Source organism: Globicephala melas, chromosome 14, assembly GCF_963455315.2.
Source record: "Globicephala melas chromosome 14, mGloMel1.2, whole genome shotgun sequence".
Lineage (NCBI taxonomy): Eukaryota > Metazoa > Chordata > Mammalia > Artiodactyla > Delphinidae > Globicephala > Globicephala melas.
The window spans coordinates 61097462-61119443 of record NC_083327.1 but is presented as its reverse complement, the minus strand read 5'-3'; the positions used below and the strand labels follow the sequence as shown (position 1 = coordinate 61119443).

General features: G+C 36.8%; 1 protein-coding gene across 28 annotated transcripts in view; it reads left to right on the top strand.

Annotated features, from left to right (window-relative positions):
- AHI1 (Abelson helper integration site 1) overlaps positions 1 to 21982 on the top strand; it is a 287061-nt gene that overhangs the window by 17792 nt on the left and 247287 nt on the right. For 27 of the 28 annotated variants that reach the window (XR_009558661.2, XR_009558660.2, XR_009558648.2 and 24 more), the window contains 6 exons: positions 1634 to 2205; positions 5518 to 5696; positions 12147 to 12251; positions 13088 to 13307; positions 14269 to 14461; positions 17891 to 17986. Coding sequence is in view for 11 of the 28 variants with exons in the window: in XM_030853394.3 (XP_030709254.2) it covers positions 1634 to 2205; positions 5518 to 5696; positions 12147 to 12251; positions 13088 to 13307; positions 14269 to 14461; positions 17891 to 17986 (1365 nt within the window). In the remaining 17 variants the exon portion in view is untranslated. The remainder of the gene's footprint in view (positions 1 to 1633; positions 2206 to 5517; positions 5697 to 12146; positions 12252 to 13087; positions 13308 to 14268; positions 14462 to 17890; positions 17987 to 21982) is intronic. The other variant, XM_030853398.3, reaches the window with a different exon arrangement.

Here is a 21982-nt window from a genome sequence, read left to right as displayed (position 1 = left end):
ACCTTTTCACGTATATTAGATATTTTCTAACCACTTTCAAACATGAGGATTTTCGAAAATTGAACTTCAGTCTTCACTGGTAAGCTCGTCCATTTCTGGGAGAATTCTTCATTTTGGTATTGGCTTCCATCTTATAGCACTTCGGTTTTGCCCTTTCTGTTTTTTTATTTGTTTGTTTGTTTGTTTTTTCCTTTTGCGGCACGGACGCCTCTCACCGCTGTTGCCTCTCTGGCTGCGGAGCACAGGCTCCGGACGCTCAGGCCCAGCGGCCATGGCTCACGGGCCCAGCTGCTCCATGGCATGCGGGACCCTCCCGGGGCACAAACCCGTGCCTCCCCGCATCGGCAGGCGGATTCCCAACCACTGCGCCACCAGGGAAGCCCGCCCTTTCTGTTTTTGAACACATCTCTTAAGCTTTTATTTCTGTCGTTCGAAATTTTAATTCTAACATCTACTTTTTTTTTTAATCTCATACTTTTGAATTTCTTCATTATATTCCACTTCTTTTAAATTATTTTATTTATGCTATTTATTTTTCTTCCTTGTTAATTTTTCTGTTTTATTGGATTTGGTGGCTTTTCCTTCATTGTGCTGCTTTCCTTCCGTGTTTGTTAGTTGTTAGTCATCTTTGTATTTGAAAATTTTTCTCCTGCCTGTTGGTTGTTTTCAACATAGTCTGCTTCTGCTGTTGGTGAGGGTTGTACCTACCTAAAACAGGAAGCCATATCTGTATTCAGCTGCTTTGGTCTCTGGGTGAAAGTCACCATGTAACACGAACGGAGGAGGAAGACAGAGCTGTCCCACCCAACTCCTCAATTGGTCATCGTCAGGCTTGTCCCTCTTCCTGAATTACTTGATTCAGCTTCTCCAGAACCAGCCTTTTCTCTGGAGAAGTCTTTTCCTATGTGCTGTGGTTTTCTCTGGTAGTTTACTAGATCTAATCCTGCCTGGTTTTTTTTATCCTTGGGGAATTTCTCAAAATGTTTATTTCATTACTAGTAACATTCGGTTTTGATTTCTAGCCTGATTGTCTATTAAAAATATCTCTCATTTTAAATAATTTTGTTTGTAGAAAGAGGTACAGGTGCGTGCTTAGTCTGTCATTTGATCTAACTTGATAATATTTAATACTTAGCAGCATTTTCAGTGATACATTTGGACTAATTGCAGAGTAATCCTAGAGCTATAAACCTTTGGTTTTTGAATGTAATTATGAAGCAAGATAAATGACCCGTGTGTGTTTTCTATTGGGAAACATGAAATGGTTTAACCATGGCTCTTTTAGCATTTTCACAAATATCTAGATTAGAGTATGGATCATTCTGCCAAAGAGGAAACTAGCATTTGAGATTTGAGCAGTTAACTCACTTCTGAAAAGTCATTAAGTACTTTTTCCTTTGTTAACTAGTTAATTCATTTGACCTGAAGTTATTCTCAAGATTGCTAATCTAACGCTGGGAGAATAACTAGGAAAACGCTCATCAGATGCTGTAGAATGGTGTCACAGTGCTCAAGTAAAAAGTGAAATAATCCTCCCAGTATTACACATTGTGGAACACTTGTCATTATTTTTATCTTCACGTAACTAAACTGTGCTTAGCTGAAACTTTGTTATTGTATCGTCTTCTCCTAGCTTGATGCAGTCAGAAGCAATCTTCAGAAAATCAGAGAAACTAAAAGTGATGATATAAGTGCTGCTAACACTAAGAACCCAGGGAAGAACATGCGAGTCACTAAAAACAAACCAAGAGATCCGCAGCCAGCAACTGAAGATCCAGATAATGATGTTACTGTGGAGGACGACAAGCAAGAAAAGGCAAATAAAAAGGTTATAAAAACAGCACTCCAGGTGACAACACAAGAAGTGGAGCCGGAAACTCCTGAGAAGAAGGCGGATGCAACACCCCAGAAAGCACGGACCAAGCCACTGCCAGGTGTCACTCGTGAGAAAAGTGAGAAGGCCGAGGAAGGAGAAAATAGTTTAGATGACGAAGAACTGATGCAAGCATACCAGCTCCAAGTAGCTGAAGAAATGGCAAAGGAGATTAAGAAGAAAATCCGGAAGAAACTCAAGGAGCAGTTGGCTTACTTTCCCTCAGAGACTTCCTTTCCTTCAGACACTTCATTGTATGATGACAAATTGAACGGTGAAAAAAGAAAAAAGAAAAAAAAGAAAGTTCCAATCCTGTCTAAATCTGAAACAAGGTATGTTACATTGATAAATATAAAATGTCCTCTTAAAAAAACACTATTATTTTCAGCTTTTGAGTGATACCTGTAGTTTTGTTACTGAGTCTAAGATCATACTGCTCGCCACATGACAGGCCAATAATCGAGAGATGAGTTGCTGGGGCAAGGAATGACGGCTTTATTTGGAAAGCTGGCAAACCGAGAAGATGGTGGGATCATGCCCCCAAAGAACCATCTTGCCTGAGTTAGAATTCAGGCTCCTTTCATACTAGAAGGGGAAGGAGTAAAGTCAAACACTTCCTGGTTCTCATCAGCCTCCAGAGGGGATGTGTTGATTTCTTCCTCCCTGCAGTCATTCACAGGTGGGCCTGGTCAGGATGTTTCCTGTGAGCTAAACAAAGGTATTTTAGCTTAATGCTCGTTACCTGGGAAGCAGGGCTCCCAGAGATGGGCCATTATGTATAATTTAAGCTTATAGGCAACATCCCTTTAGTGATTAACTTGTAATAGAATACAAAAGGTTCTTCCCTATTACATTTTCACAAAGAAAATGTTTAGTCCTCCTTTTGGACACATAGCCAGTACAATACTAACGGCTAACCTTTATGTGGCCCCTTCCTGTGTGCTTAATGCTTTACAAGGAATACATGCTTTTTCCCTTATAACAACCCTATAAGGAATAATATTATCATCCTGTTTTGCAGGTGAGGAAACTGAAGGGTTTAAGTCACAGAACCAGTAAGAAGCTGAGTAACCTTGGCAGTTTTGCCTTAAGAGTCTTTACCCTAACTATTCACATCTGCTTATTAAATAATTGAAACCTAAGTAGCCCCTTTATTGAGCTACAAATGCCTGTTTGGATATATGAAAATAACATTTTCCCCTTAGTTTACAAATAACGTTTACTCATTGTAGAACACACAGACACAGAGAGGAAAACAAAAGTAATCCAACCGTACAAAGATAATCACTATTAGCAATTTTGTATTCCTTTAGTCTTTTTTTTTGTTTTTTGTTTTTTTTTGCGGTACGCAAGCCTCTCACTGTTGTGGCCTCTCTCATTGTGGAGCACAGGCTCCGGACGCGCATGCCCAGCAGCCATGGCTCACGGGCCTAGCCGCTCTGCGGCATGTGGGATCTTCCCGGACCGGGGCACGAACCCGTGTCCCCTGCGTTGGCAGGCAGACTCTCAACCACTGCGCCACCAGGGGAGCCCTCCTTTAGTCTTTTTTTATATACAATGCTTATACATATATGCTTACATATACAGTGTGAGCATCTGTGAGTATATTCATGTTTATATGTCTCTCCTTGGGGAAAACAAGACAAAAAAAATCTTTTAACTGCTCTGATTAAATTTGTTTTTCATAATCTACATCTGGATAAACAGCTTGAGGTGGGAACAGTCTGTATTTGACTATTCTCTGGCATTCAGTGTCAGTTTCCCTTAATGTCCTCATCTAAAAATAATTCCCTTCTTATCAAAAGCTAGACAACCAGTTGTAGCAAAGAGAGGGCAAATAGAGTTGCTAACAGGGACACGTTAGTATATGAATTAGTTATCGGTTGCTGCATTAAAAAGTTACCCCAGAATTTAACAGCTCAAAACAACAAACATATTGTCTCACAGTTTCTGTGGCTCAGGAATCTGCACATGGCTTAGCTGGGTGCCTCTGACTCAGGGTCTCACAGGCTACAGTCAGGATGTCAGCTGGGGCTGCAGTCATCTCAAGGCTTGGCTGGGGAAGATCTGCCAAATGATGCAGCTGTTGGAAGACTTGGATGATCCACTGCTAAACTCACTCATATGGCCATTAGCAGGTCTCAGGTCCTGACTGGCTTTTGACCAGAGACATCAGGTCCTTGCCACATGGACCTTTTCATGTGGGCTACTCACAGCAGGGCCACTTGCTTCCCCCAAGCAAGGGCTCTGAGAGGGAAAAAGCAAGACCAAAGTCACAGTCTTTTTGGAACCTAATCTTAGAAGTAGCACCAATTACTTTTCCTATATTCTGTCTATTAGAAGTAAGTCGCTAGGTCCAGCCCACAATCAAGGAAGGAGATTACCCAAAGGTATGAATATCAAGAGGCAGGGATCATTGGGGACCACCTTAAAGGCTGCTTACTACAGTATACCATAAATCCTATTTCTTCTCATAACCACCATATCTATTATGAAGTGTAAGTCAATACTCAGTAAGATCAGTTCATGAGTTTTAAATAAAACCATGCTTTACATGACAACAGCATACAAAGGGTAATTGTTCTCTTTAAATAATAGTATTTGATGATGTGATAAAATAACATGCTTTCTGGAATGACTAGTTTGAGACATTTCTTTACTCTTTATTTCTCAACCTCTTTGTTTTGAAATATGACTAAATATATTGGAAGTCAATTTTTGATTATTAAATGCAGATTTCTTTTTTACTTGATAAATCACAAACTTTAATAGGCTGGTTTCTCTTTACAACTCAGTATGCTTCTAGGCTGCCACCCCTTGCCATTTAGTAGTTCATGTGATGCATATTTTAATTTTAATAATAGCCTTCTGAAAATGTAGTGACACACCAAACATTGGAAAACACAAATTAATTTTTACATAGAAATCAAAAGTTGACTATCTGAAGCCTCTTGAAAACAGAACAAACAAAATTAGAACACTTTTTTTGCTTTTAAATAAAGTAATTTAGAAATTTGTTCATTGTTTATTTACTTGGCAGTAGAGTGAGGATGATTTGACAATCCTATGTAAAAACAGATCCATCGGGCTTCCCTGGTGGCGCAGTGGTTGAGAGTCCGCCTGCTGATGCAGGGGACACAGGTTTGTGCCTCGGCCTGGGAAGATCCCACATGCCGCGGAGCGGCTGGGCCTGTGCGCCATGGCCGCTGAGCGGCTGGGCCCGTGCGCCATGGCCGCTGAGCGGCTGGGCCCATGTGCCATGGCCGCTGAGCCTGGGCGTCTGGAGCCTGTGCTCCACAAAGGGAGAGGCCACAACAGTGAGAGGCCCGCGTACCGCAAAAAAAAAAAAACAAAAAAAAACAGATCCATCAATCATAAAATACAATTTCACTTTTCCCTGGAGTTTAGAGATGAGTTTAATGTGGCTCATGGGGTATATAATGTATCACCAAGCGTAACTGAGTACACATAATACCTAGTTTGGCAGCCAACCATTTTTGTGTGTAAGAAAATATATGTATCTCCCAGCAGGAAATAATATTGATTTTAGGATTATCTTTGCCTGTATTCACTGTTTACTTTGCTGCACAGTAATAATAATAATGGTACATTTCCAATGGCTTGAACTTGGATTATATTTGCAGTACATTGATCATCTCTGATGACCCAGTTGAAGGTGAACAAAAGAAGGAATCTCCAGTTGGAGCAGTTACTTCAGATTCTCATCAAGATGATGAAATAAGCTCAAAGGAACAAAATGTAGAAGACAATGTGCAAGATGACGCAAAATCCAAACCGAAAAAAAAGAAGAAGGCTAAAACAGGTTTGTTACCCAAATTAAATGAAAAATGTGTGCCTTGGTAAGAATAACTTGATTCTAGGACTGTTAGTCCTTAAAACTAAAGAAAATCTAGTTCCAAAGGATATAATTGAAAAAATCCAATATAGAATATTTGGTACTTATTCTTGGATTCGTCCAGATTATAACATTTATTTTTAACTGTGGACCTCTGTGATGAGTTAGTCTTACTTGAGTCATCTCTAATTAACGACTTGATTCACCTCTAGAATGACATTGACTTTGTTGTTGCTATTGTGGCATAGAAGATTTCTTCTTTATGTTATTGCCCCTAAATAATTAAGACTTACAGCACTGAAAGCTATAAAATGGTCAACAACCGATAAACATTTCAGATGTTAAAGCTGCATCCCTCTGTCAAACATGGTATCTTCACAATTTCTCCTAATTCAGCTTCTCTCCTTCCTGCCCACTTTTCATTTTACCTCTTGCTTTCTACCTTCCTCTTTACTCATTTCATTTTTCTTATTTTTCTTTACTTATTCTTGCCTTTCTTCTGCTTGTTACATTTCTTTTTTTTTTTTTTCTTTTCAATTCCCATTTAACTGGCCAAAAATTGGGACTAAAATAGGCAATTTTAGACTTTATGGTACTTATTCATTAGATGATGCAATTTATGGTGTTTTGTGGTTCCATAATTAATTTTTTAAAAAGTAAAATGTACATGTTACAAGTATACTACTTAGTGAATTTTCACAAACTGAACGTGTCTGTAAAGTCATCATCCAAATTAAGAGCCAGAGCATCATTAGCACCCAGAAGCCCCCACAAGTTCCCTTCCTGTTCATTATCCTACAGGAGTAAACTCTGCCTTTTCATCGAACACGTAGCCAATTTTTCCTGGTTTTTCTGCTTTAATATAAATAGAACAATAAATACTGTGCTCTTTGTGTCTGGCTTTTTTTGCTCAAAATTATTTTTGTGAGATTTATACTGTTGTTGCATGCACTTGAGCTTATGCATCATCAGTCCTGTATTTGTACTGTATAGATACCCGTTGTGTGACTATACCACAATTAATTACCTATTCTGTTGATGGACATTTGAGGAGTTTCTAGTATTAAGCGATTATAAATAAAGCTATAATGAACATTCTGTTCACATCTTTGGTGAGCACGTGTATACATTTTCCTTGGGCACATTCTTGGCATTCTTGCTATGCCATAGAGTATGTATATTTTTCACTTTAACAGGCACTTCTCCCTTTCCAAACTTGGGTTACCAATTGATACTAGCAGTATTTGAGAGCTTCCATTACTCTACATCTTCACCAATATTTATATTGTCAGTGTTTTAAAATTTTAGTGATTCTTAGGAGTGTTTAGTGATTATTCCCTGTTGACTTTGATTTGATTTCCATGGTAACTAGTGAAGTTGAGCATCTTATTCATGTTAATTGACTACTTGGATTCCTTCATTGTAAATTTGTTCACATCTTCTGTGTATTTTTTTAAGAAATGGAATTGTCTGCCTTTTTCTAATTAATTTGTAAGAATATTTTATATAACTAGATAGCAGTCTTTTCTCAGATATAAATACATATATATATTGCAAATATCTTCCCACTCTGGGTTTTATCATTTTTTTCCTACTGGTATCTTTTGAAAAATGGAATTTAAAAATTTTATATAGCCCAGTGTATCCATTTTTCCCTTCGATGTTAAGTGCTTTCTGTGATTTTAGAGATCTTTCCCAAGTCGTGAAGATGTTTCTCTGCATATTATTTTCTAAAAGTTTTTTTGTTTCACTTTTCACATTTAGATTTCTGGTTTATCTGGTATTGATTTTTAATAGTGGTAGTGGTCCAGACCCATTTTTTTCTCGTATGAATATATAATTGACCTAGTACCATTTACTGAAGAGAGCTTTTCCTCTGCATTTCAGTGTCACTTTTATCATAAATAACATGACTGTGTAAGTGGGTCAGTTTTCACTAGTCTCTATCCTTAGATGGTTTGCACCAACACCACCACCATGTCTTAGTTCTATAGCTTTATAATAGGTCTTTCTGTTAATAATGATAGTTTTATTGCTTCCTTTTTAGTTCTTATGTCTTACTCCTTATTCTTACCTTGATAACACTGGCTAGGACTTTGATTACAGTGTTAAATAGAAGTGACAATAACAAGTATCCTTCTCTAGCTCTCAGCCTTGGGGAAAGCTTCCATTATTTCACCACTGACTGTGATGTTTGCTGTAGGTTTTTTGGTAAATACCTCTTATTGGATTAATTACTGGCTATTCCTAATTAGCTAATAGTTTATTATTATTATGACTAGATACTGAATTCTGTCAGGTGCTTTTTCTGCATCTATCAACATAATCATATTAATTTTCACCCTTTTTTCTATTAATGTGGTTAATCGTTACATGATTATTAAGCCATCTTTATGTTTCTGGCAGAGGTGGGGGGCACCCACTTTGTTGTGGTGTATTAGCTCTCTTTTTAAAAATCTATTACTGGATTTGATTTGCTGATACTGTGTTAAGGATTTTTGTAACTGTAGTCATGAGAGAGATTGGTTTGTACTACTCTTTCTTAAAATACACAGAGTTTTTAATATCAGGGTTTTGGTGGTCTCAAAAGGAATTGGGAAATACTTCCCTTTTCAATTCTCTGTAAGTATTTGTATAAATTGGTGTTACGTCTTCCTTAAATGTTTGAAGAATTTACTAATAAAGCCTCTTAGGCCAAGGTTTTCTTTGTGGAAAGAATTTTAAATCAGATTTAGTTTCTTTCATAAATACCAGACTCTTCATATTTTCCATTTATTCTGTCAGCTTTGATAGACTGTATTTTTTGAGGAATTTGTCCATTTAATATGGATTTTCAAATTTTGTATGTCTATAGTATCTGAAAGGGTACCCCTTGATATTGGTAATTAGATTCCCTCTATTTCTTCATTAGTCTCAGGATTTTCAATTTATAAATACTTTTAAAGGACCAACCTCTAGCTTTTATTTCTATTATACATTTGTGTATGATTTTGGTAATTTCTTCTATCTATATTATTTCCTTTTTTCTACTTTCTTTGGGTTTGAGTTGCTGTTGATTTCTAGCTTTACAGGTGGATTTTTTAAGATTTCAGTCTTCCTTTGTATGCATCTAACACATTAAGTTACCATCTAAGCACTACTTTATCTGCATCCCACAAATTTTTGATATGTTCTATATTCATTATCATTCCATAAAAATATTTCCTAATTTCTATTTAAATTTCTTTGGTCATTCATTATTTAGAAGCATATTGTTTAGTTTCAGGCAGCAGGTGATTTTCTAGTTATCGTTTTTTTTTTTTTTTTTTTTTGGTTTTTATCTTCCATGGTTGTCAAAGAACATATTGTGAATGATTTCAATCTTTAGAATTTATCACAGCTTTCTTTATGACCACCTTATGATCGATTTGGTAAATATGCCACGTGCACTTGAAAAGAACATGGATTCTGATGTTATTGGGTGCGGTGGTGTCCTGTGTATATCACATCAAGTTTTGTGTTCTCATCTTACTGATTTTTTGTTTTTGTCTGCTTATTGTATTGGCTACTGAGACGAGTATTAAAATTCCCACTATTATTTTGCATTTCTGTTTTTATTTCTGTCATTTTTTTCTTTATATATTTTAGAGCTATGTTATTGAATATATATACGTGCTTAGGATTGTTATATCTTGCTGTCAAATTGACACTTTTATTATTGTCTTAGTTCATTCAGGCTGCTATAACAAAATACTATGACTGAATGGCTTAAACTATAAACATTTATTATTCATGGTTCTGGAGGCTGTGAAATCCAAGATCAAGATGCCTGCAGATTCAATGTGGAAGAGGCAAGAGAGCTCTCTGGGTTCTCTTTTATAAGGGCAGTAATCCCATTCATGAAGACTCTACCCTCATGACCTAATCACTTTCTGAAGGCCCAACCTCTTAATACTATTTCATTGAAGGTTAGGATTTCAACATATGAATTTTGGGGAGTCATAGGCATTCAGTCTATAGCAGTCATTATGTAGTGTCCTTTATCTCTGGTAACCATTCTCCCTTAAAGTCTACTTATGGTCTGAGTTTGCATAGTACATTTTTTCCCTTCCTCATTTCTCCAGCATCATCCACAGTGTACCCCTAGGTGGTGCCAACCTGGTTGAGAAAGGACAGCCTTCAAATCTGTGCTTGGTTCATGGTCTCCAGGTCTAGGCAGGGCTTGCCAGTACTTCATTCCTCTACTAGCCCCTAGGCTCCCTGTGTGTGCCTTCTTTGTACTTCCTTTGTTTGGGCCACAGTATGTCTGTATTCCTTTCCTTTTTGACTTCACCTCTTTTCTTCTCCTACTCCAGCACATGTGGGGTCTCAGCCCCTAGGCTGTGAACTCCTTGGGGACAGGTGCCCAATAAATGTGAAGTGCTCTTGTGCCTCCCCCAATATCCTCTTGTTTGCGACCTTTCTGTGTCCTTATATTTATCACCTCACTGTTAGTTTTTCCATATGACCTAAGTGTTTTTTTTTTTTAATTTTTATTTATTTATTTATTATTTTTGGCTGTGTTGGGTCTTTGTTTCTGTGCGAGGGCTTTCTTTAGTTGTGGCGAGCGGGGGCCACTCTTCATCGCGGTGTGCGGGCCTCTCTTGTTGCAGAGCACAGGCTCCAGACGCGCAGGTTCAGTAGTTGTGGCTCATGGGTCCAGTTGCTCCGCGGCATGTGGGATCTTCCCAGACCAGGGCTTGAACCCGTGTCCCCTGCATCGGCAGGCGGACCCTCAACCACTGCGCCACCAGGGAAGCCCTGACCTAAGTGTTTTATATTCCTTATTCTCCTTGCCTTCTTTTGAATTATTCAGGTCACTTTAAAAATTTTGTTCCCTCTATTAACTTATTAACTTATTAATTACACATATTTCTACTGTCTGATACCCTGAAGAACGTTAAGTTTATTCTTGACTTATTATAGTCTAATACAAACTAACTCCCTAACAAAATACACTTCCCCGACACGACTAAAACATGAGAATAGTTTGACTCCATTTGGATTTTGTCAGGTGCTTTCTTTCTCTGTATCTATCCCCCCTCCTGCCTTCTAGGTTCTTATCCTGTATTTTAGGCCTATATATATTTTAAACTTCACAGATGTTACAGTTACCATTTTGTACAGTTGATATTAATTTATATTCACCCCCAAATTTACTTTTTCCTTTATTTCCATTTTTCCATTTTTCATCTGCTTGAAGAATTCAGTTTATTCTCTCTCTTAGTGCAGGCCTGCTAATTCACTCAGATTTTGTTGTGTTAAAATGCCTTTACCTTCATTTTTGAAGCATATTTACTAATATATAATTTTAGGTTACAGGAAATCATACAGTTGTCTTCTGGCTTCCATCATTTTTGTTCCCAACTGCAGTCTTATTTCTGTCCCTTTGAGGGGACTGTTGTCTTTTTTTTCCCTCTGGCTGTTCTTTAGATTTCCCTTTTGTCTTTGGTTTCAACGTTTTATCATGCTATGCCTAAATATAGCTTTGATGGAATTCACCCTGCTTAGAGTTTACTGATTGATATCATTTATCAGTTGTGGAAAATTCTTAGTCATTATTTCTTTAAATATGGCTTCTTCATCATCCTCTCCTGTTTTTCTAGATTATAATTGCACAAACTCTTTTGAGATTGTCCACATGTTTCTTATGTTTCTTCTTCCCCCATATTCTTTTGTTTTTTTTTCCATTATGCTTTGGTTTGGATATTTATATTGATTTTTCTTCTAGTTCACTAATAATGTCTTCCTTTGTGTCCAGTATGCTTTTAGACACATCCATTGAATTCTTAATTTCAGACATTTTTCAGTTCCATAATGCCTGTTATTTTTATGAGTTTTAATTCTCTGTAGAAAGTCTCTATTTTTAAAAATAATTTTGTCTGTCTTTACTGTGCTAACTCCAGGCTGAATCACCTGTGGGTCTGCTTCTGTTTTCTGTGTTTTCTCCTGGTTATTGGTCATACAATCTTGCCTCTTTTATGTCTAGTAACTTTTGTATTATATGCTGGACATGGTGTATAGAATCCCAGAGGCTCCAGATGATTTTATCTTCCACTAGAGAGGGTTTCCTCTTTCCACTTTTAGGCAGACAGGGTGGGCAACTGATTTCAACTAATCTGAGCTAAGTCAGATCTGGGTTGCAGTTTTGGTAAGACTCTATCTCTGATTTGCCCTGTTCCTAGGATGTGCCCTTCCAGGTGTTTCAGATTGAGAGCCTGGCAGGTATTTGTCTTGTCTACTCTAAAAGACTTTGGGAGATTCAGTTTTGCCTTTCAGAGGTCTCAGCTTAGTCCTTTAGCCTTCTGCCCCATGCAACTTCAAATTTTGGCAAATGTCTTGAGGGAGAGACTGGCCGTGTGTTTGAGGCCCCTGAAGTCTCCAATTTTGTCACTCCAGCCCTGCGTGAATGCCAAAATCTCTGCTGGTTTCTCTGTCCCCCAGTAGGGGCCTTCTGCCAGGGGGTACGCCTGGATTCTCAACCTCTAGATGCGCCCAGAATTGGTAAGTGACCCCAGGTGAAAAGTGGCTGTAGGCATAAAATGACCATGCCCTCCAGGGCTTCCTCCTTGCCTGTTTCGTTTCAGGCCCCTCCCTCTGGTGGGTCATTGTTTCCTAGTACCACAAGACTGGGAGATTTTACTACCTCTTTAGCCTCTCACGTTGGCCTTGTGTTTGAGGCTGATTTTATCACTTAACCCCATGCACCCACTAAAAATTTTGCTGGTTACTCTTTCTCCCAGTAGTGACCTTCTTCTTGGGTCCTCTGCTCATATGCTAATCAGCAAATGTCCCCAGACACTGAAACAGTTGCCAGTCCATCAACTTACCCCCGATTGATTCTCCCTCTCTGGAATTTTAGTCCATCTACTATACATTGTTTCTCTACTTTTCTGATGCCTTTAAAAATAAGGTTTTCAAAATTTATTTGGCTTTTTCAAGTTGTTGTTACCAGAAACATTGACCTGCAACATCCTACTGCATCCTACCCAGAAGCAGAAATTTGAGTGATACATATTCCACTTAGAAAATTTCTAAATGAAATTACTTTTTTGTCTTTGGCTCTCATTTTTTTCTTTCTGTGTTGTTAGTCCTTGTTAGGGAAAAAAAGAAAGATACCTCACCCTATTTTAGTGCATTAGTAAATGCAATATTTACTCTCAGAGTGTAGTCTGCTATTATCTGGCTTTTTCTTTCTTTTTCCTTGCAGTGCCTTTGTTAACAAAGACAAATAATCATGGATCACTAGGATTAGATAATCTGTAAATTCAGTGTTTATTGTTGAGTATATTGTTATGGGAACAATTAATTATAACATTGATTTTCTTCCATGCATGTAGTTTCAGATGATAATGAAGACACTGATGGTGACGGTGTTCATGAAATAACAAGCCGAGATAGTCCAGTTTATCCCAAATGTTTGCTTGATGATGACCTTGTCCTGGGAGTTTACATTCACCGAACTGATCGGCTTAAGTCAGATTTTATGATTTCTCACCCGATGGTGAAAATTCATGTGGTTGATGAGAATACTGGTCAATATGTCAAGAAAGATGACAGGTAATTTTTTAAATTGTGCAGCCAACCCTTGAAATTGAAACTGTCTACCATAGAAGTCTCTTTTCTGCCATTGACAGTCAATGGGAATAGAGCTATATATAGATGTGTATTAGAGAATGGTATACTAATTGTAGGTGTTCATCAACCATTGATATTGATCAGTATGTTTTATAGAAGAAATGGAGAACATGTGTTAATTCAGTAATTCATTTTAAGTGAAGGGGAGTTGAGAGAGTTTCTCCCAAGCTTAACTTTCATTGTATGGCATTTAACTTGCATTGTAAGTCATCTGATGTGGCACTGCTTTAATTGTCTCTAACCTCATTTTTTTCTTTTGAAGTTAATATGTTATCTGTGCCTCAGATGAGACGAATGTCTTGAATTTAATTTTTCCTAATATTAATTCTATAGCTAATACGTGTTTGAAGGCCCAAATAGGAAGTATAATATTGATAAAATAAATGACAGTACTAGAATTCAAAAAAAAGTGTTTGTTTGGAAAAATGGCAGGCCTGGGAAACTTGAAAATTATCAGAAATGTTATTCACTTATTCATTTGTCTTGGAGCATACAAAGAAAATATGACACACCTCAAAGTACTTACAATCCTGTTGTGATCATTTTGTTATTTAAATCTAATGTACTAATTTATCACAAACTCATTTAAGATTCTGAAGGTGTTACTTAATTCCAGCTTTGTATGCCAAAGGTGTAATTACACCTCTCACTTTATGTGTAAATAATAAAGTAATTCTATGAAACTGACTGATAGTATGTAAATACAAGATGAAACTAAGATACTACTACTTTTACGTCGTATAAAATTTGTAGTTTTCTAGATAGACAAAATTTTTTTCCTTATGTATCATGGCTGTTTATCATCTTGAACACTATCACTCTATTTTTTTCTTGCCTTAAAATTGTAAAGAACTGTGTTAATGGAAGTATCTTTTCTGAACAGTGAACGGCCTGTTTCATCTTACTATGAAAAGGAGAATGTGGATTATATTCTTCCTATTATGACCCAGCCATATGACTTTAAACAGTTAAAATCAAGACTTCCAGAGTGGGAAGAACAAATTATATTTAATGAAAACTTTCCCTATTTGCTTCGAGATTTTGATGAGAGTCCTAAAGTCATCCTGTTCTTTGAGGTATGAATTGAATAGAGCAGTTTAAACTAAATTTTAGTTAATATTTTAATAGCACAGATATAAGCTATTATTTTAGTAGATCAATAATACAACAAAGTAGTGTGAGAATTTGACCTCTAGGAATAATGTATTTGTAATGTGCTATGGAGATACAAGTAATCGTGTCTTTGCTGAGCCTTTACTAGTACAAGTAGTTAGCCATTTGATTTATTCTGTATTATTTAATCCTTACAACAATGCCATGACTATTCACTGAAGTGATGAATCTAATCTATGTCTAAGCAGCCTTCCATTTTTAACCCTCTTCACAAAGAATAAACTCATTTAACTGTATCAGACTTCCTAAGATTTTGTATACTACTAGGAGAAATAAAGAAGAAAATACACAGATCGCTTGACTAATACAATGTATCATATAACCAAAATGAAGTAGAACTTCTTAGATGTCAAGGGTTAGTGGAGGGTCATAGCAGTCAGGGAAAGCTTTATGGAGTAGAGCGCCTGTGAGCTGACCTTTTTTAAAGAATTAAATTTATTTAAACTAAAAAAAACCCAAACCAGTTCACCTATTCTCTTAACCCCCACCCCCCGCCCCTAGCAACCATCAATCTGTTCTTGTATCTATTATCTTGGTTAGTTTATTTGTTTGTTTAGATTCCACATATTAGAGAGATCATACAGTATTTGTCTTTCTCTGACGTATTTTACTTAGCATAATGCCCTTGGGATCCATCCATGTTGTCACAAATGGCAAAATTTCATTGCTTTTTATGGCTTAATAATATTCCATTTTGTGTGTGTGTGTGTGTATGTGTGTGTGTCTGTGTGTCTGTGTCTGTGTGTGTATACCACAATTTCTTCATGCATTCATTCATCAGTGGACATGTAAGTTGTTTCCACATCTGCACTGTAAATAATGCTGCAATGAACAATTTTGCATTAGGGTTTTTGTGGGTTTTTTGGATAAATGCCTAGAAGTGAAATTGCTGGATCATATGGTAGTTCTACTTTTGATTTTTTGAGGAACCTCCATATTGTTTGCCACAGTAGCCTCACCAGTTTACATGCCTACCAGCAGTGCACGAGGGTTCTCTTTTCTCTACATCCTTGCCAACACTCGTTCTAATCTTTTTGATGATAGCCATTCTAACAGGAGTGAGGTGGCATCCCACTGTGGTTTTGACTTGCATCTTTCTGATGATGTTTGATGTAGAGCATCTTTTCATATACCTGTTGGCCAGATGTCTTCTTTAGAAAAATGTCTCTTCATATCTTCTGCCCACTTTTTAATCCGATTATTTTTTTACTGTTGAGTTGTAAGAGTTTTTTACATAGTTTGGATATTAGCTGACTTATTATTTCTAATTTTTTACTGCAAAGGAAATGAAGGCTCAAAGTATAAAGTGATTATCGCAGAGTTACTCCAGTTTTAGATGAAGGTAATTAGTATTTAAAGATAATTTGAATCTAAAATATCACACTTCTTTTCCCTACTTCATGTTATCTCTCCATAAGCAAAGGAAAGGAGAGAAAGCCTCTCCTCCAGTTTAAGCAAGATGGGGAATTTTAGCATGGGAAAAAGCAAGGCATGACCAGAGCCAATAACTTATTTTGTAGAGTCACTTGTTTTTATGATCCTTAACTTTCAGATGATCTAGTGTGCTTATGGTATGAATCCACCATTTACAATTGTGATTATGTTGTATGATTTGTACAAAGCCATGCTTTTTAAAAAAATGATATAATTTGTATATAAAGGTACTGTTTCTTTGTCATAGAAATTTGTCCTCCATTATCATAATATTATTTTATACTCATTTTAATAATATTATGAGATTTAAGAAAGTTAGGTTGTTGAATTATAAACACTTTTGGTTGATTCTTTTTTTAAAAAATTTTTTTTTTGGGTGTTAAACCCAAGTCTTTTTTTAAAAATTTATTTATTTTTTAATTAATTTATTTATTTTGGGCTGTGTTGGGTCTTCGTTTCTGTGCGAGGGCTTTCACTAGTTGTGGCAAGCGGAGGCCACTCTTCATTGCAGTGCGTGGGCCTCTCGCTATCGGGGCCTCTCTTGTTGCGGAGCACAGGCTCCAGACGTGCAGGCTCAGTAGTTGTGGCTCACGGGCCCAGTTGCTCCGCGGCATGTGGGATCTTCCAAACCAGGGCTCGAACCCGTGTCCCTGCATTAGCAGGCAGATTCTCAACCACTGCGCCACCAGGGAAGCCTGGATGATTCTTAAGGTTTGACATAAAATGTTATTGTCTACAAAACTAATTTTTGATTTCAACTTTTTAATGGTGTATTGAGGACCACTCGATAATATCTATCAGAGGTTCTTAAAGCTATTATTCCATTTTCAGGTATTTCACCTAAGGGAAAAATGACAAATGCACAAAGATGTGTGTGTAAGGATATTTATTTAAGCAGTGTTTATAATAGCAGAAATTTTAAGGAAACAGATCTCTTCAATTAGCAAGAGGTTTGGTTAAATAAATTATGTTTTTTAATTAAATTTATGATATTTCTAATACAGAAGAATACTAGGCAGCCATTAACATGATGGTATACATATGTATGTATTGACTCGAGCTATCCACTACATATTACATGAAAATAGTTTGCAGATAGCATTGGAACACACAAAAAGGTTTAGATACCTATAAACTAGATGTTAATGTTGATCAGCTATGGGTCTGGATTATAAGTTTTTACTTTATTTTATATTTTTCTTATACTGTCATTATTTTTTTCACTGAGAATGTATTACATTGAAGACAAGTTTAAGTATATAAAGAAGAGGAATAAATGGAGTGCATATTATGTTTTAAGCAGTCCTCTATAAAGATTTGTTATCTCAGCTGAGCTTTTGATAAGCACCAGGAAGTGGCAGTCTCTGACATGTACCTAGAATACATGTAGTCTCTGTGGCAGGTTGGTTGCAAATCCATGAGCTTTAATATCCAGTTAGGGTAGAGATATGAAAGAAGTTCTCTTGAGAAGCCTAATGACAATATATATCCAAAGAGAAAATACCCAGTTTCAGGAAGCTGATCCAAGGAAAAACCCACAGATTAAGGCCATGAGTTTTTTAAACAAACAATTCTTTGAAGTCTGCACTCATACATTAAAAAAAGAGCAAAGCTTAAGAATTTTGTGCCTGGTTATTTTTGCCAGGACTATATTTGAGGTAATTAATGCTTTGTCTTGAATTTTAAATAAATCTTAAAGATTTATTGATAAAAGATAAAGTGGTCAAAAAATGGACCTTACTAACTGGATGAGTTAACTCAAAAGTGAGTGAGATGAAATAAAAATGTTTTTCTTCTCTAAGGGAGGATTTTTAAAAATTTAATAATACATTATTAGGAAATATTAAATTTTAGATAGCCTAGTATACTGTGAAGTAATTTGTTATGCTTATTTACAGATTCTTGATTTCTTAAGCATGGAAGAAATTAAGAACAGCTCTGAAATTCGAAACCAAGAATGTGGCTTCCGGAAAATCGCCTGGGCATTTCTCAAGGTATGTTTTTCATCCATTTTAAAGAATGTTTAAAATAATCTTCAAATCTGATGCGCTACTTTTTTCCAAGTCAGTTTGGTTTCATATAAGGAGTTATGATAAGGAGGTAAGATTGCCATGGTAAAGAGTTATTAATTCAAGCTCAGGTGATGCTCATTCAGATTCTTAAATATTTATTGAGTGCTTAGTGTGTGCCAGGTACACTATTTGGCTCTAAGGATCCAGCACAGAGAAAGACACACACAGCCCTGACCTCATTTATTCAACTCAACAAATTATTTATTATTTATGTGCCAGCCACTGTTCTGGTCAGTGAACAAAGAAGATAAACTCCTTGACCTCATGGCCTTCATATTCTAGCAAGAAAAACAGACATAAAACAATTGATTATACAACTTAGCATTTATTACAATTTTTATAAATACTCTCAAGTTGGATGGGGTAGATGATGAAAACATCCTGCGGGGTCAGGAAAAGGTCTCCTGCAGAAGAGACATTGAACCTGAGCATGAGCTGGATGGCAGTAGTGGGAAAGAGAGAGTTCTAGGTAGAGGCTACAGGCTATGCAAAGACCCTGATGTTGGAAGGAACAAGGAATACCTAGATAACCACAAGAAGGCCACTAAGATTGGAGGACAGAGACTGAAGGGGAAATGGTGCCTGAAGAGCACCAATGGTGCCTGTCTGAGGTAGACAGGGCCTTGATAATAAAAGGTCTTTGAGCCATTATAGCAACAGGGCACCATTATAAACTTTAAAGAGTAATGGGGGGCTTCCCTAGTGGCGCAGTGGTTGAGAGTCCGCCTGCTGATGCAGGGGACACGGGTTCGTGCCCCAGTCCGGGAAGATCCCACATGCTGCGGAGCGGCTGGGCCCGTGGGCCATGGCCGCTGAGCCTGCGCGTCTGGGGCCTGTGCTCCGCAACGGGAGAGGCCACAACAGTGAGAGGTCCACATACTGCCAAAAAAAAAAAAAAAAAAAAAGTAATGGGAAGCCGTTTAAGGATTTTAAACAAAAGGATGAAATAATCTGATTTATTTGTTAGAAAGATTACTTTGCTGAGTGGAGAATGGATTAGAGAGGGTACAAAGGTATGTACTGGAAATCAAGGTAGAAAATTCTTGCTGTAGTCTAGGTATAAAATGATGGTGTCTTGACTAGGATGTTTCAGCAGAGATGAAAGACGTGGATAGATTAACGTTTAAAAAGGGGGACATTTTACTTACATAATTCTTTTATTTCTGACTTTAAACATAAATTTGAGTTTTAAAATGTCTTGAGTAATTAACCTGTTCTGTATTATAAAACTTTTCCATTTGTGCATCCATCCATTCAACAAGTATTTACTATTTGAAATGTACATGGTAAATAGTCTATGAAAATAGTCTATGAAATGCCAGGTACTCTGCTAAATATAGGGCATTCATAGATAAATTAGACATTGTCCTTGGCCTCCAGTTCAGTTTCTGTATAAACGTATTACCTATATGATTACGTGCTATGGAGTAGATGCTGTGAAGACCCAGATGGGGCACTGAATCCATGTTGTGGGTTAGAGGCTTTAGGAGAGGTGCAGTCTGCTTGCTGAAGGGCAGTCTGATAGGCTGAAGAATCACTTAGTCCATTGTACCTTCTAAAATCTCCCTTCTATAACCTGTTATACCTTTTTCTAGACCCCCTCTCATACCAAATAAAAAAGAAAAAGGCAAAAATACAAACAAACAAAAAAACTGCAAAGAAGGTCACTTTCACATAGTAAACATTGCCATCTTGTGGTCTTATTAGAAACTTTTCATTCCTTTTATGCTATGGTTTGTGCAGAACTGCAGTATTTACTGTAAACTGCACTTGGGAAACAATGTATTTCACAGCATTTTTACCTTTGTGTCATATTAAGTTTTATTTATTTATCCACTTTATGCCATTGATATAAATGGCAGTCAGGAATAAAGTGTACATTATTCTATGTGCATCCTCTATTAGAACACATATCTCTTTCATTAGACTGTAAGCTTTTCAAGTCACTGGTGATTCTTTTTGGCCAATTTGTTGAACATATTTTAGTCCTTATTTTACCAGATCTCTTTGCATTTAATATATCACTCTTCAAACTCTCTATTTTATAATATCATCACTCTCCGCATATTAATGGCACATAGAAAGTGCTCCGTGAATATCTATTGAGAAAGTGGCATGAATCAAATTAAAATGTGAATGTTTTAAAACCTATACCATTGGTTCCAGGACTGTCCTAGATAACTGTAAAGTTATCATAGTGGTCCAAATGAACCCCAAACGATCTTTGTCCAGATTTAAATGAGACTTTATCCTAATTCTCAGGTAGAGGCGCTTTTGATTCTTTTAGCACATATATATGACTGATCTTTTAAACTAAAAAATAATAAAGCCTTATTTATTCAAGTTCCACTTTGTAGTTTGTAATCATAATGGCAGGATCTTGGCTGAATCTTAGTTGTTTACTCATACTAAGTAGCATACTAGTATAAACTAAATTGCCTGGTGAATATTAATACAACTTATGGAAAGTATGATTTAGAATCTGGGGAATAAATATCTTCTAAAAATGATATTATTCCCTTATGATAAGCTTCAGGCAGATAGTAGTACAGTTTATGAAGGGAATCTCGACTGTTTAATATTTAACAACTGAACATATCAATTGCTCAATTTGAAACTGGTTTTTTACGCCTCTATATCATAACATCACCTCTCAGCTTACGACCTCCATTGACTTTACATCTTCCCCTGAGAGGGGTAGGGAAACGATGAGCTATATTTTTTGCCAGCTCTGTTTCTTTATTGATGCCTCATTCCTGAACACACTGCAATCTGGATTTTGCCTCAGCTACTAAAGCTTCTCCAAACATATCACTATGACTTCTATTTACCAAATTATTGAACATTTTCTAGTTCTTCTTTTATCACACCTGTGTGCATGATATCACTCTCTTGAAACTCTTGTTACCTTGGTTTTCTCGACACCATCCTTTCCTGATTTTCCTTATCCCATTCCTTCAGTTCCTTCAGTTTCCTTCCTGGTCTACCACCTATCTCTTTAATATCAATCCTACTCATGATTCCATCTTTAATCCACTTTTCTTAGACCCACTTTTCTTGTGTGTGCCTCAGAATTCAGACATTTCAACTTGGGTGACCCATAGATATCTGACCCCCCCCATGCTGAACATCTTCCCTAGATCTCTTAACTTTTCCACATCTGCTGCTTCAGTTGGTAGCACCACCATCTGTCCAGTCTCCCAAGTTTACAACCTTAGAGCTGCCCTATCTGTTTTGGTAGCCACAGGTCATAAGTGACCATTTGAATTCAGATTAATTAGCTAAAATTAAATATAATTAAAAATTAATTTCCACAGCTGCACTAGCCACACTTCAAATGCTCGATAGCCATGTGTGACTAATGGATACTGTTTTGCATGGCACAAATAGAGAGCATGCCCATCACCACGGAAAGTTCTGTTGGATAGCGCTACCTTAGAGTCTTTCTTGATTCTTCTCGTGTTTACTTTCCAAGTTGCATGAGTCAGTAACAGTTATTAAATATTCCCTGTACTCGGTCCCTTCCTACTCTTGGAGTTTGTCAGCTCCACCTGCCTAAACTGTTGCAAAAGCTCCCAACTGTCTCGACTAATTTGTAAAGGGCACAAAAGTTAGCAAAGGTATTTTCTACTTGAGTCATAGTCTAGTGAAAGAGGACCTATTTTGAGTTGGTGACATTATCTTTCTCATAAGAATCTCCATTTATGTAGCTGAAACATACGTTGTCTTGTTTAATAGTTTCTCTTGATTGAATAGACCTTTTTAAGAGGGTAGACTAAAATATTTTAAAAATGTAGTAAGGGGCTCAAACAAGTTTAAGTATCTTAATTACTTTTTAAAAATAATTTTGACTTTTTAAAAATTTAAACATCATGAAATTTTACCACTAAAAATACTGATGCTGAACAAATGGGAAAT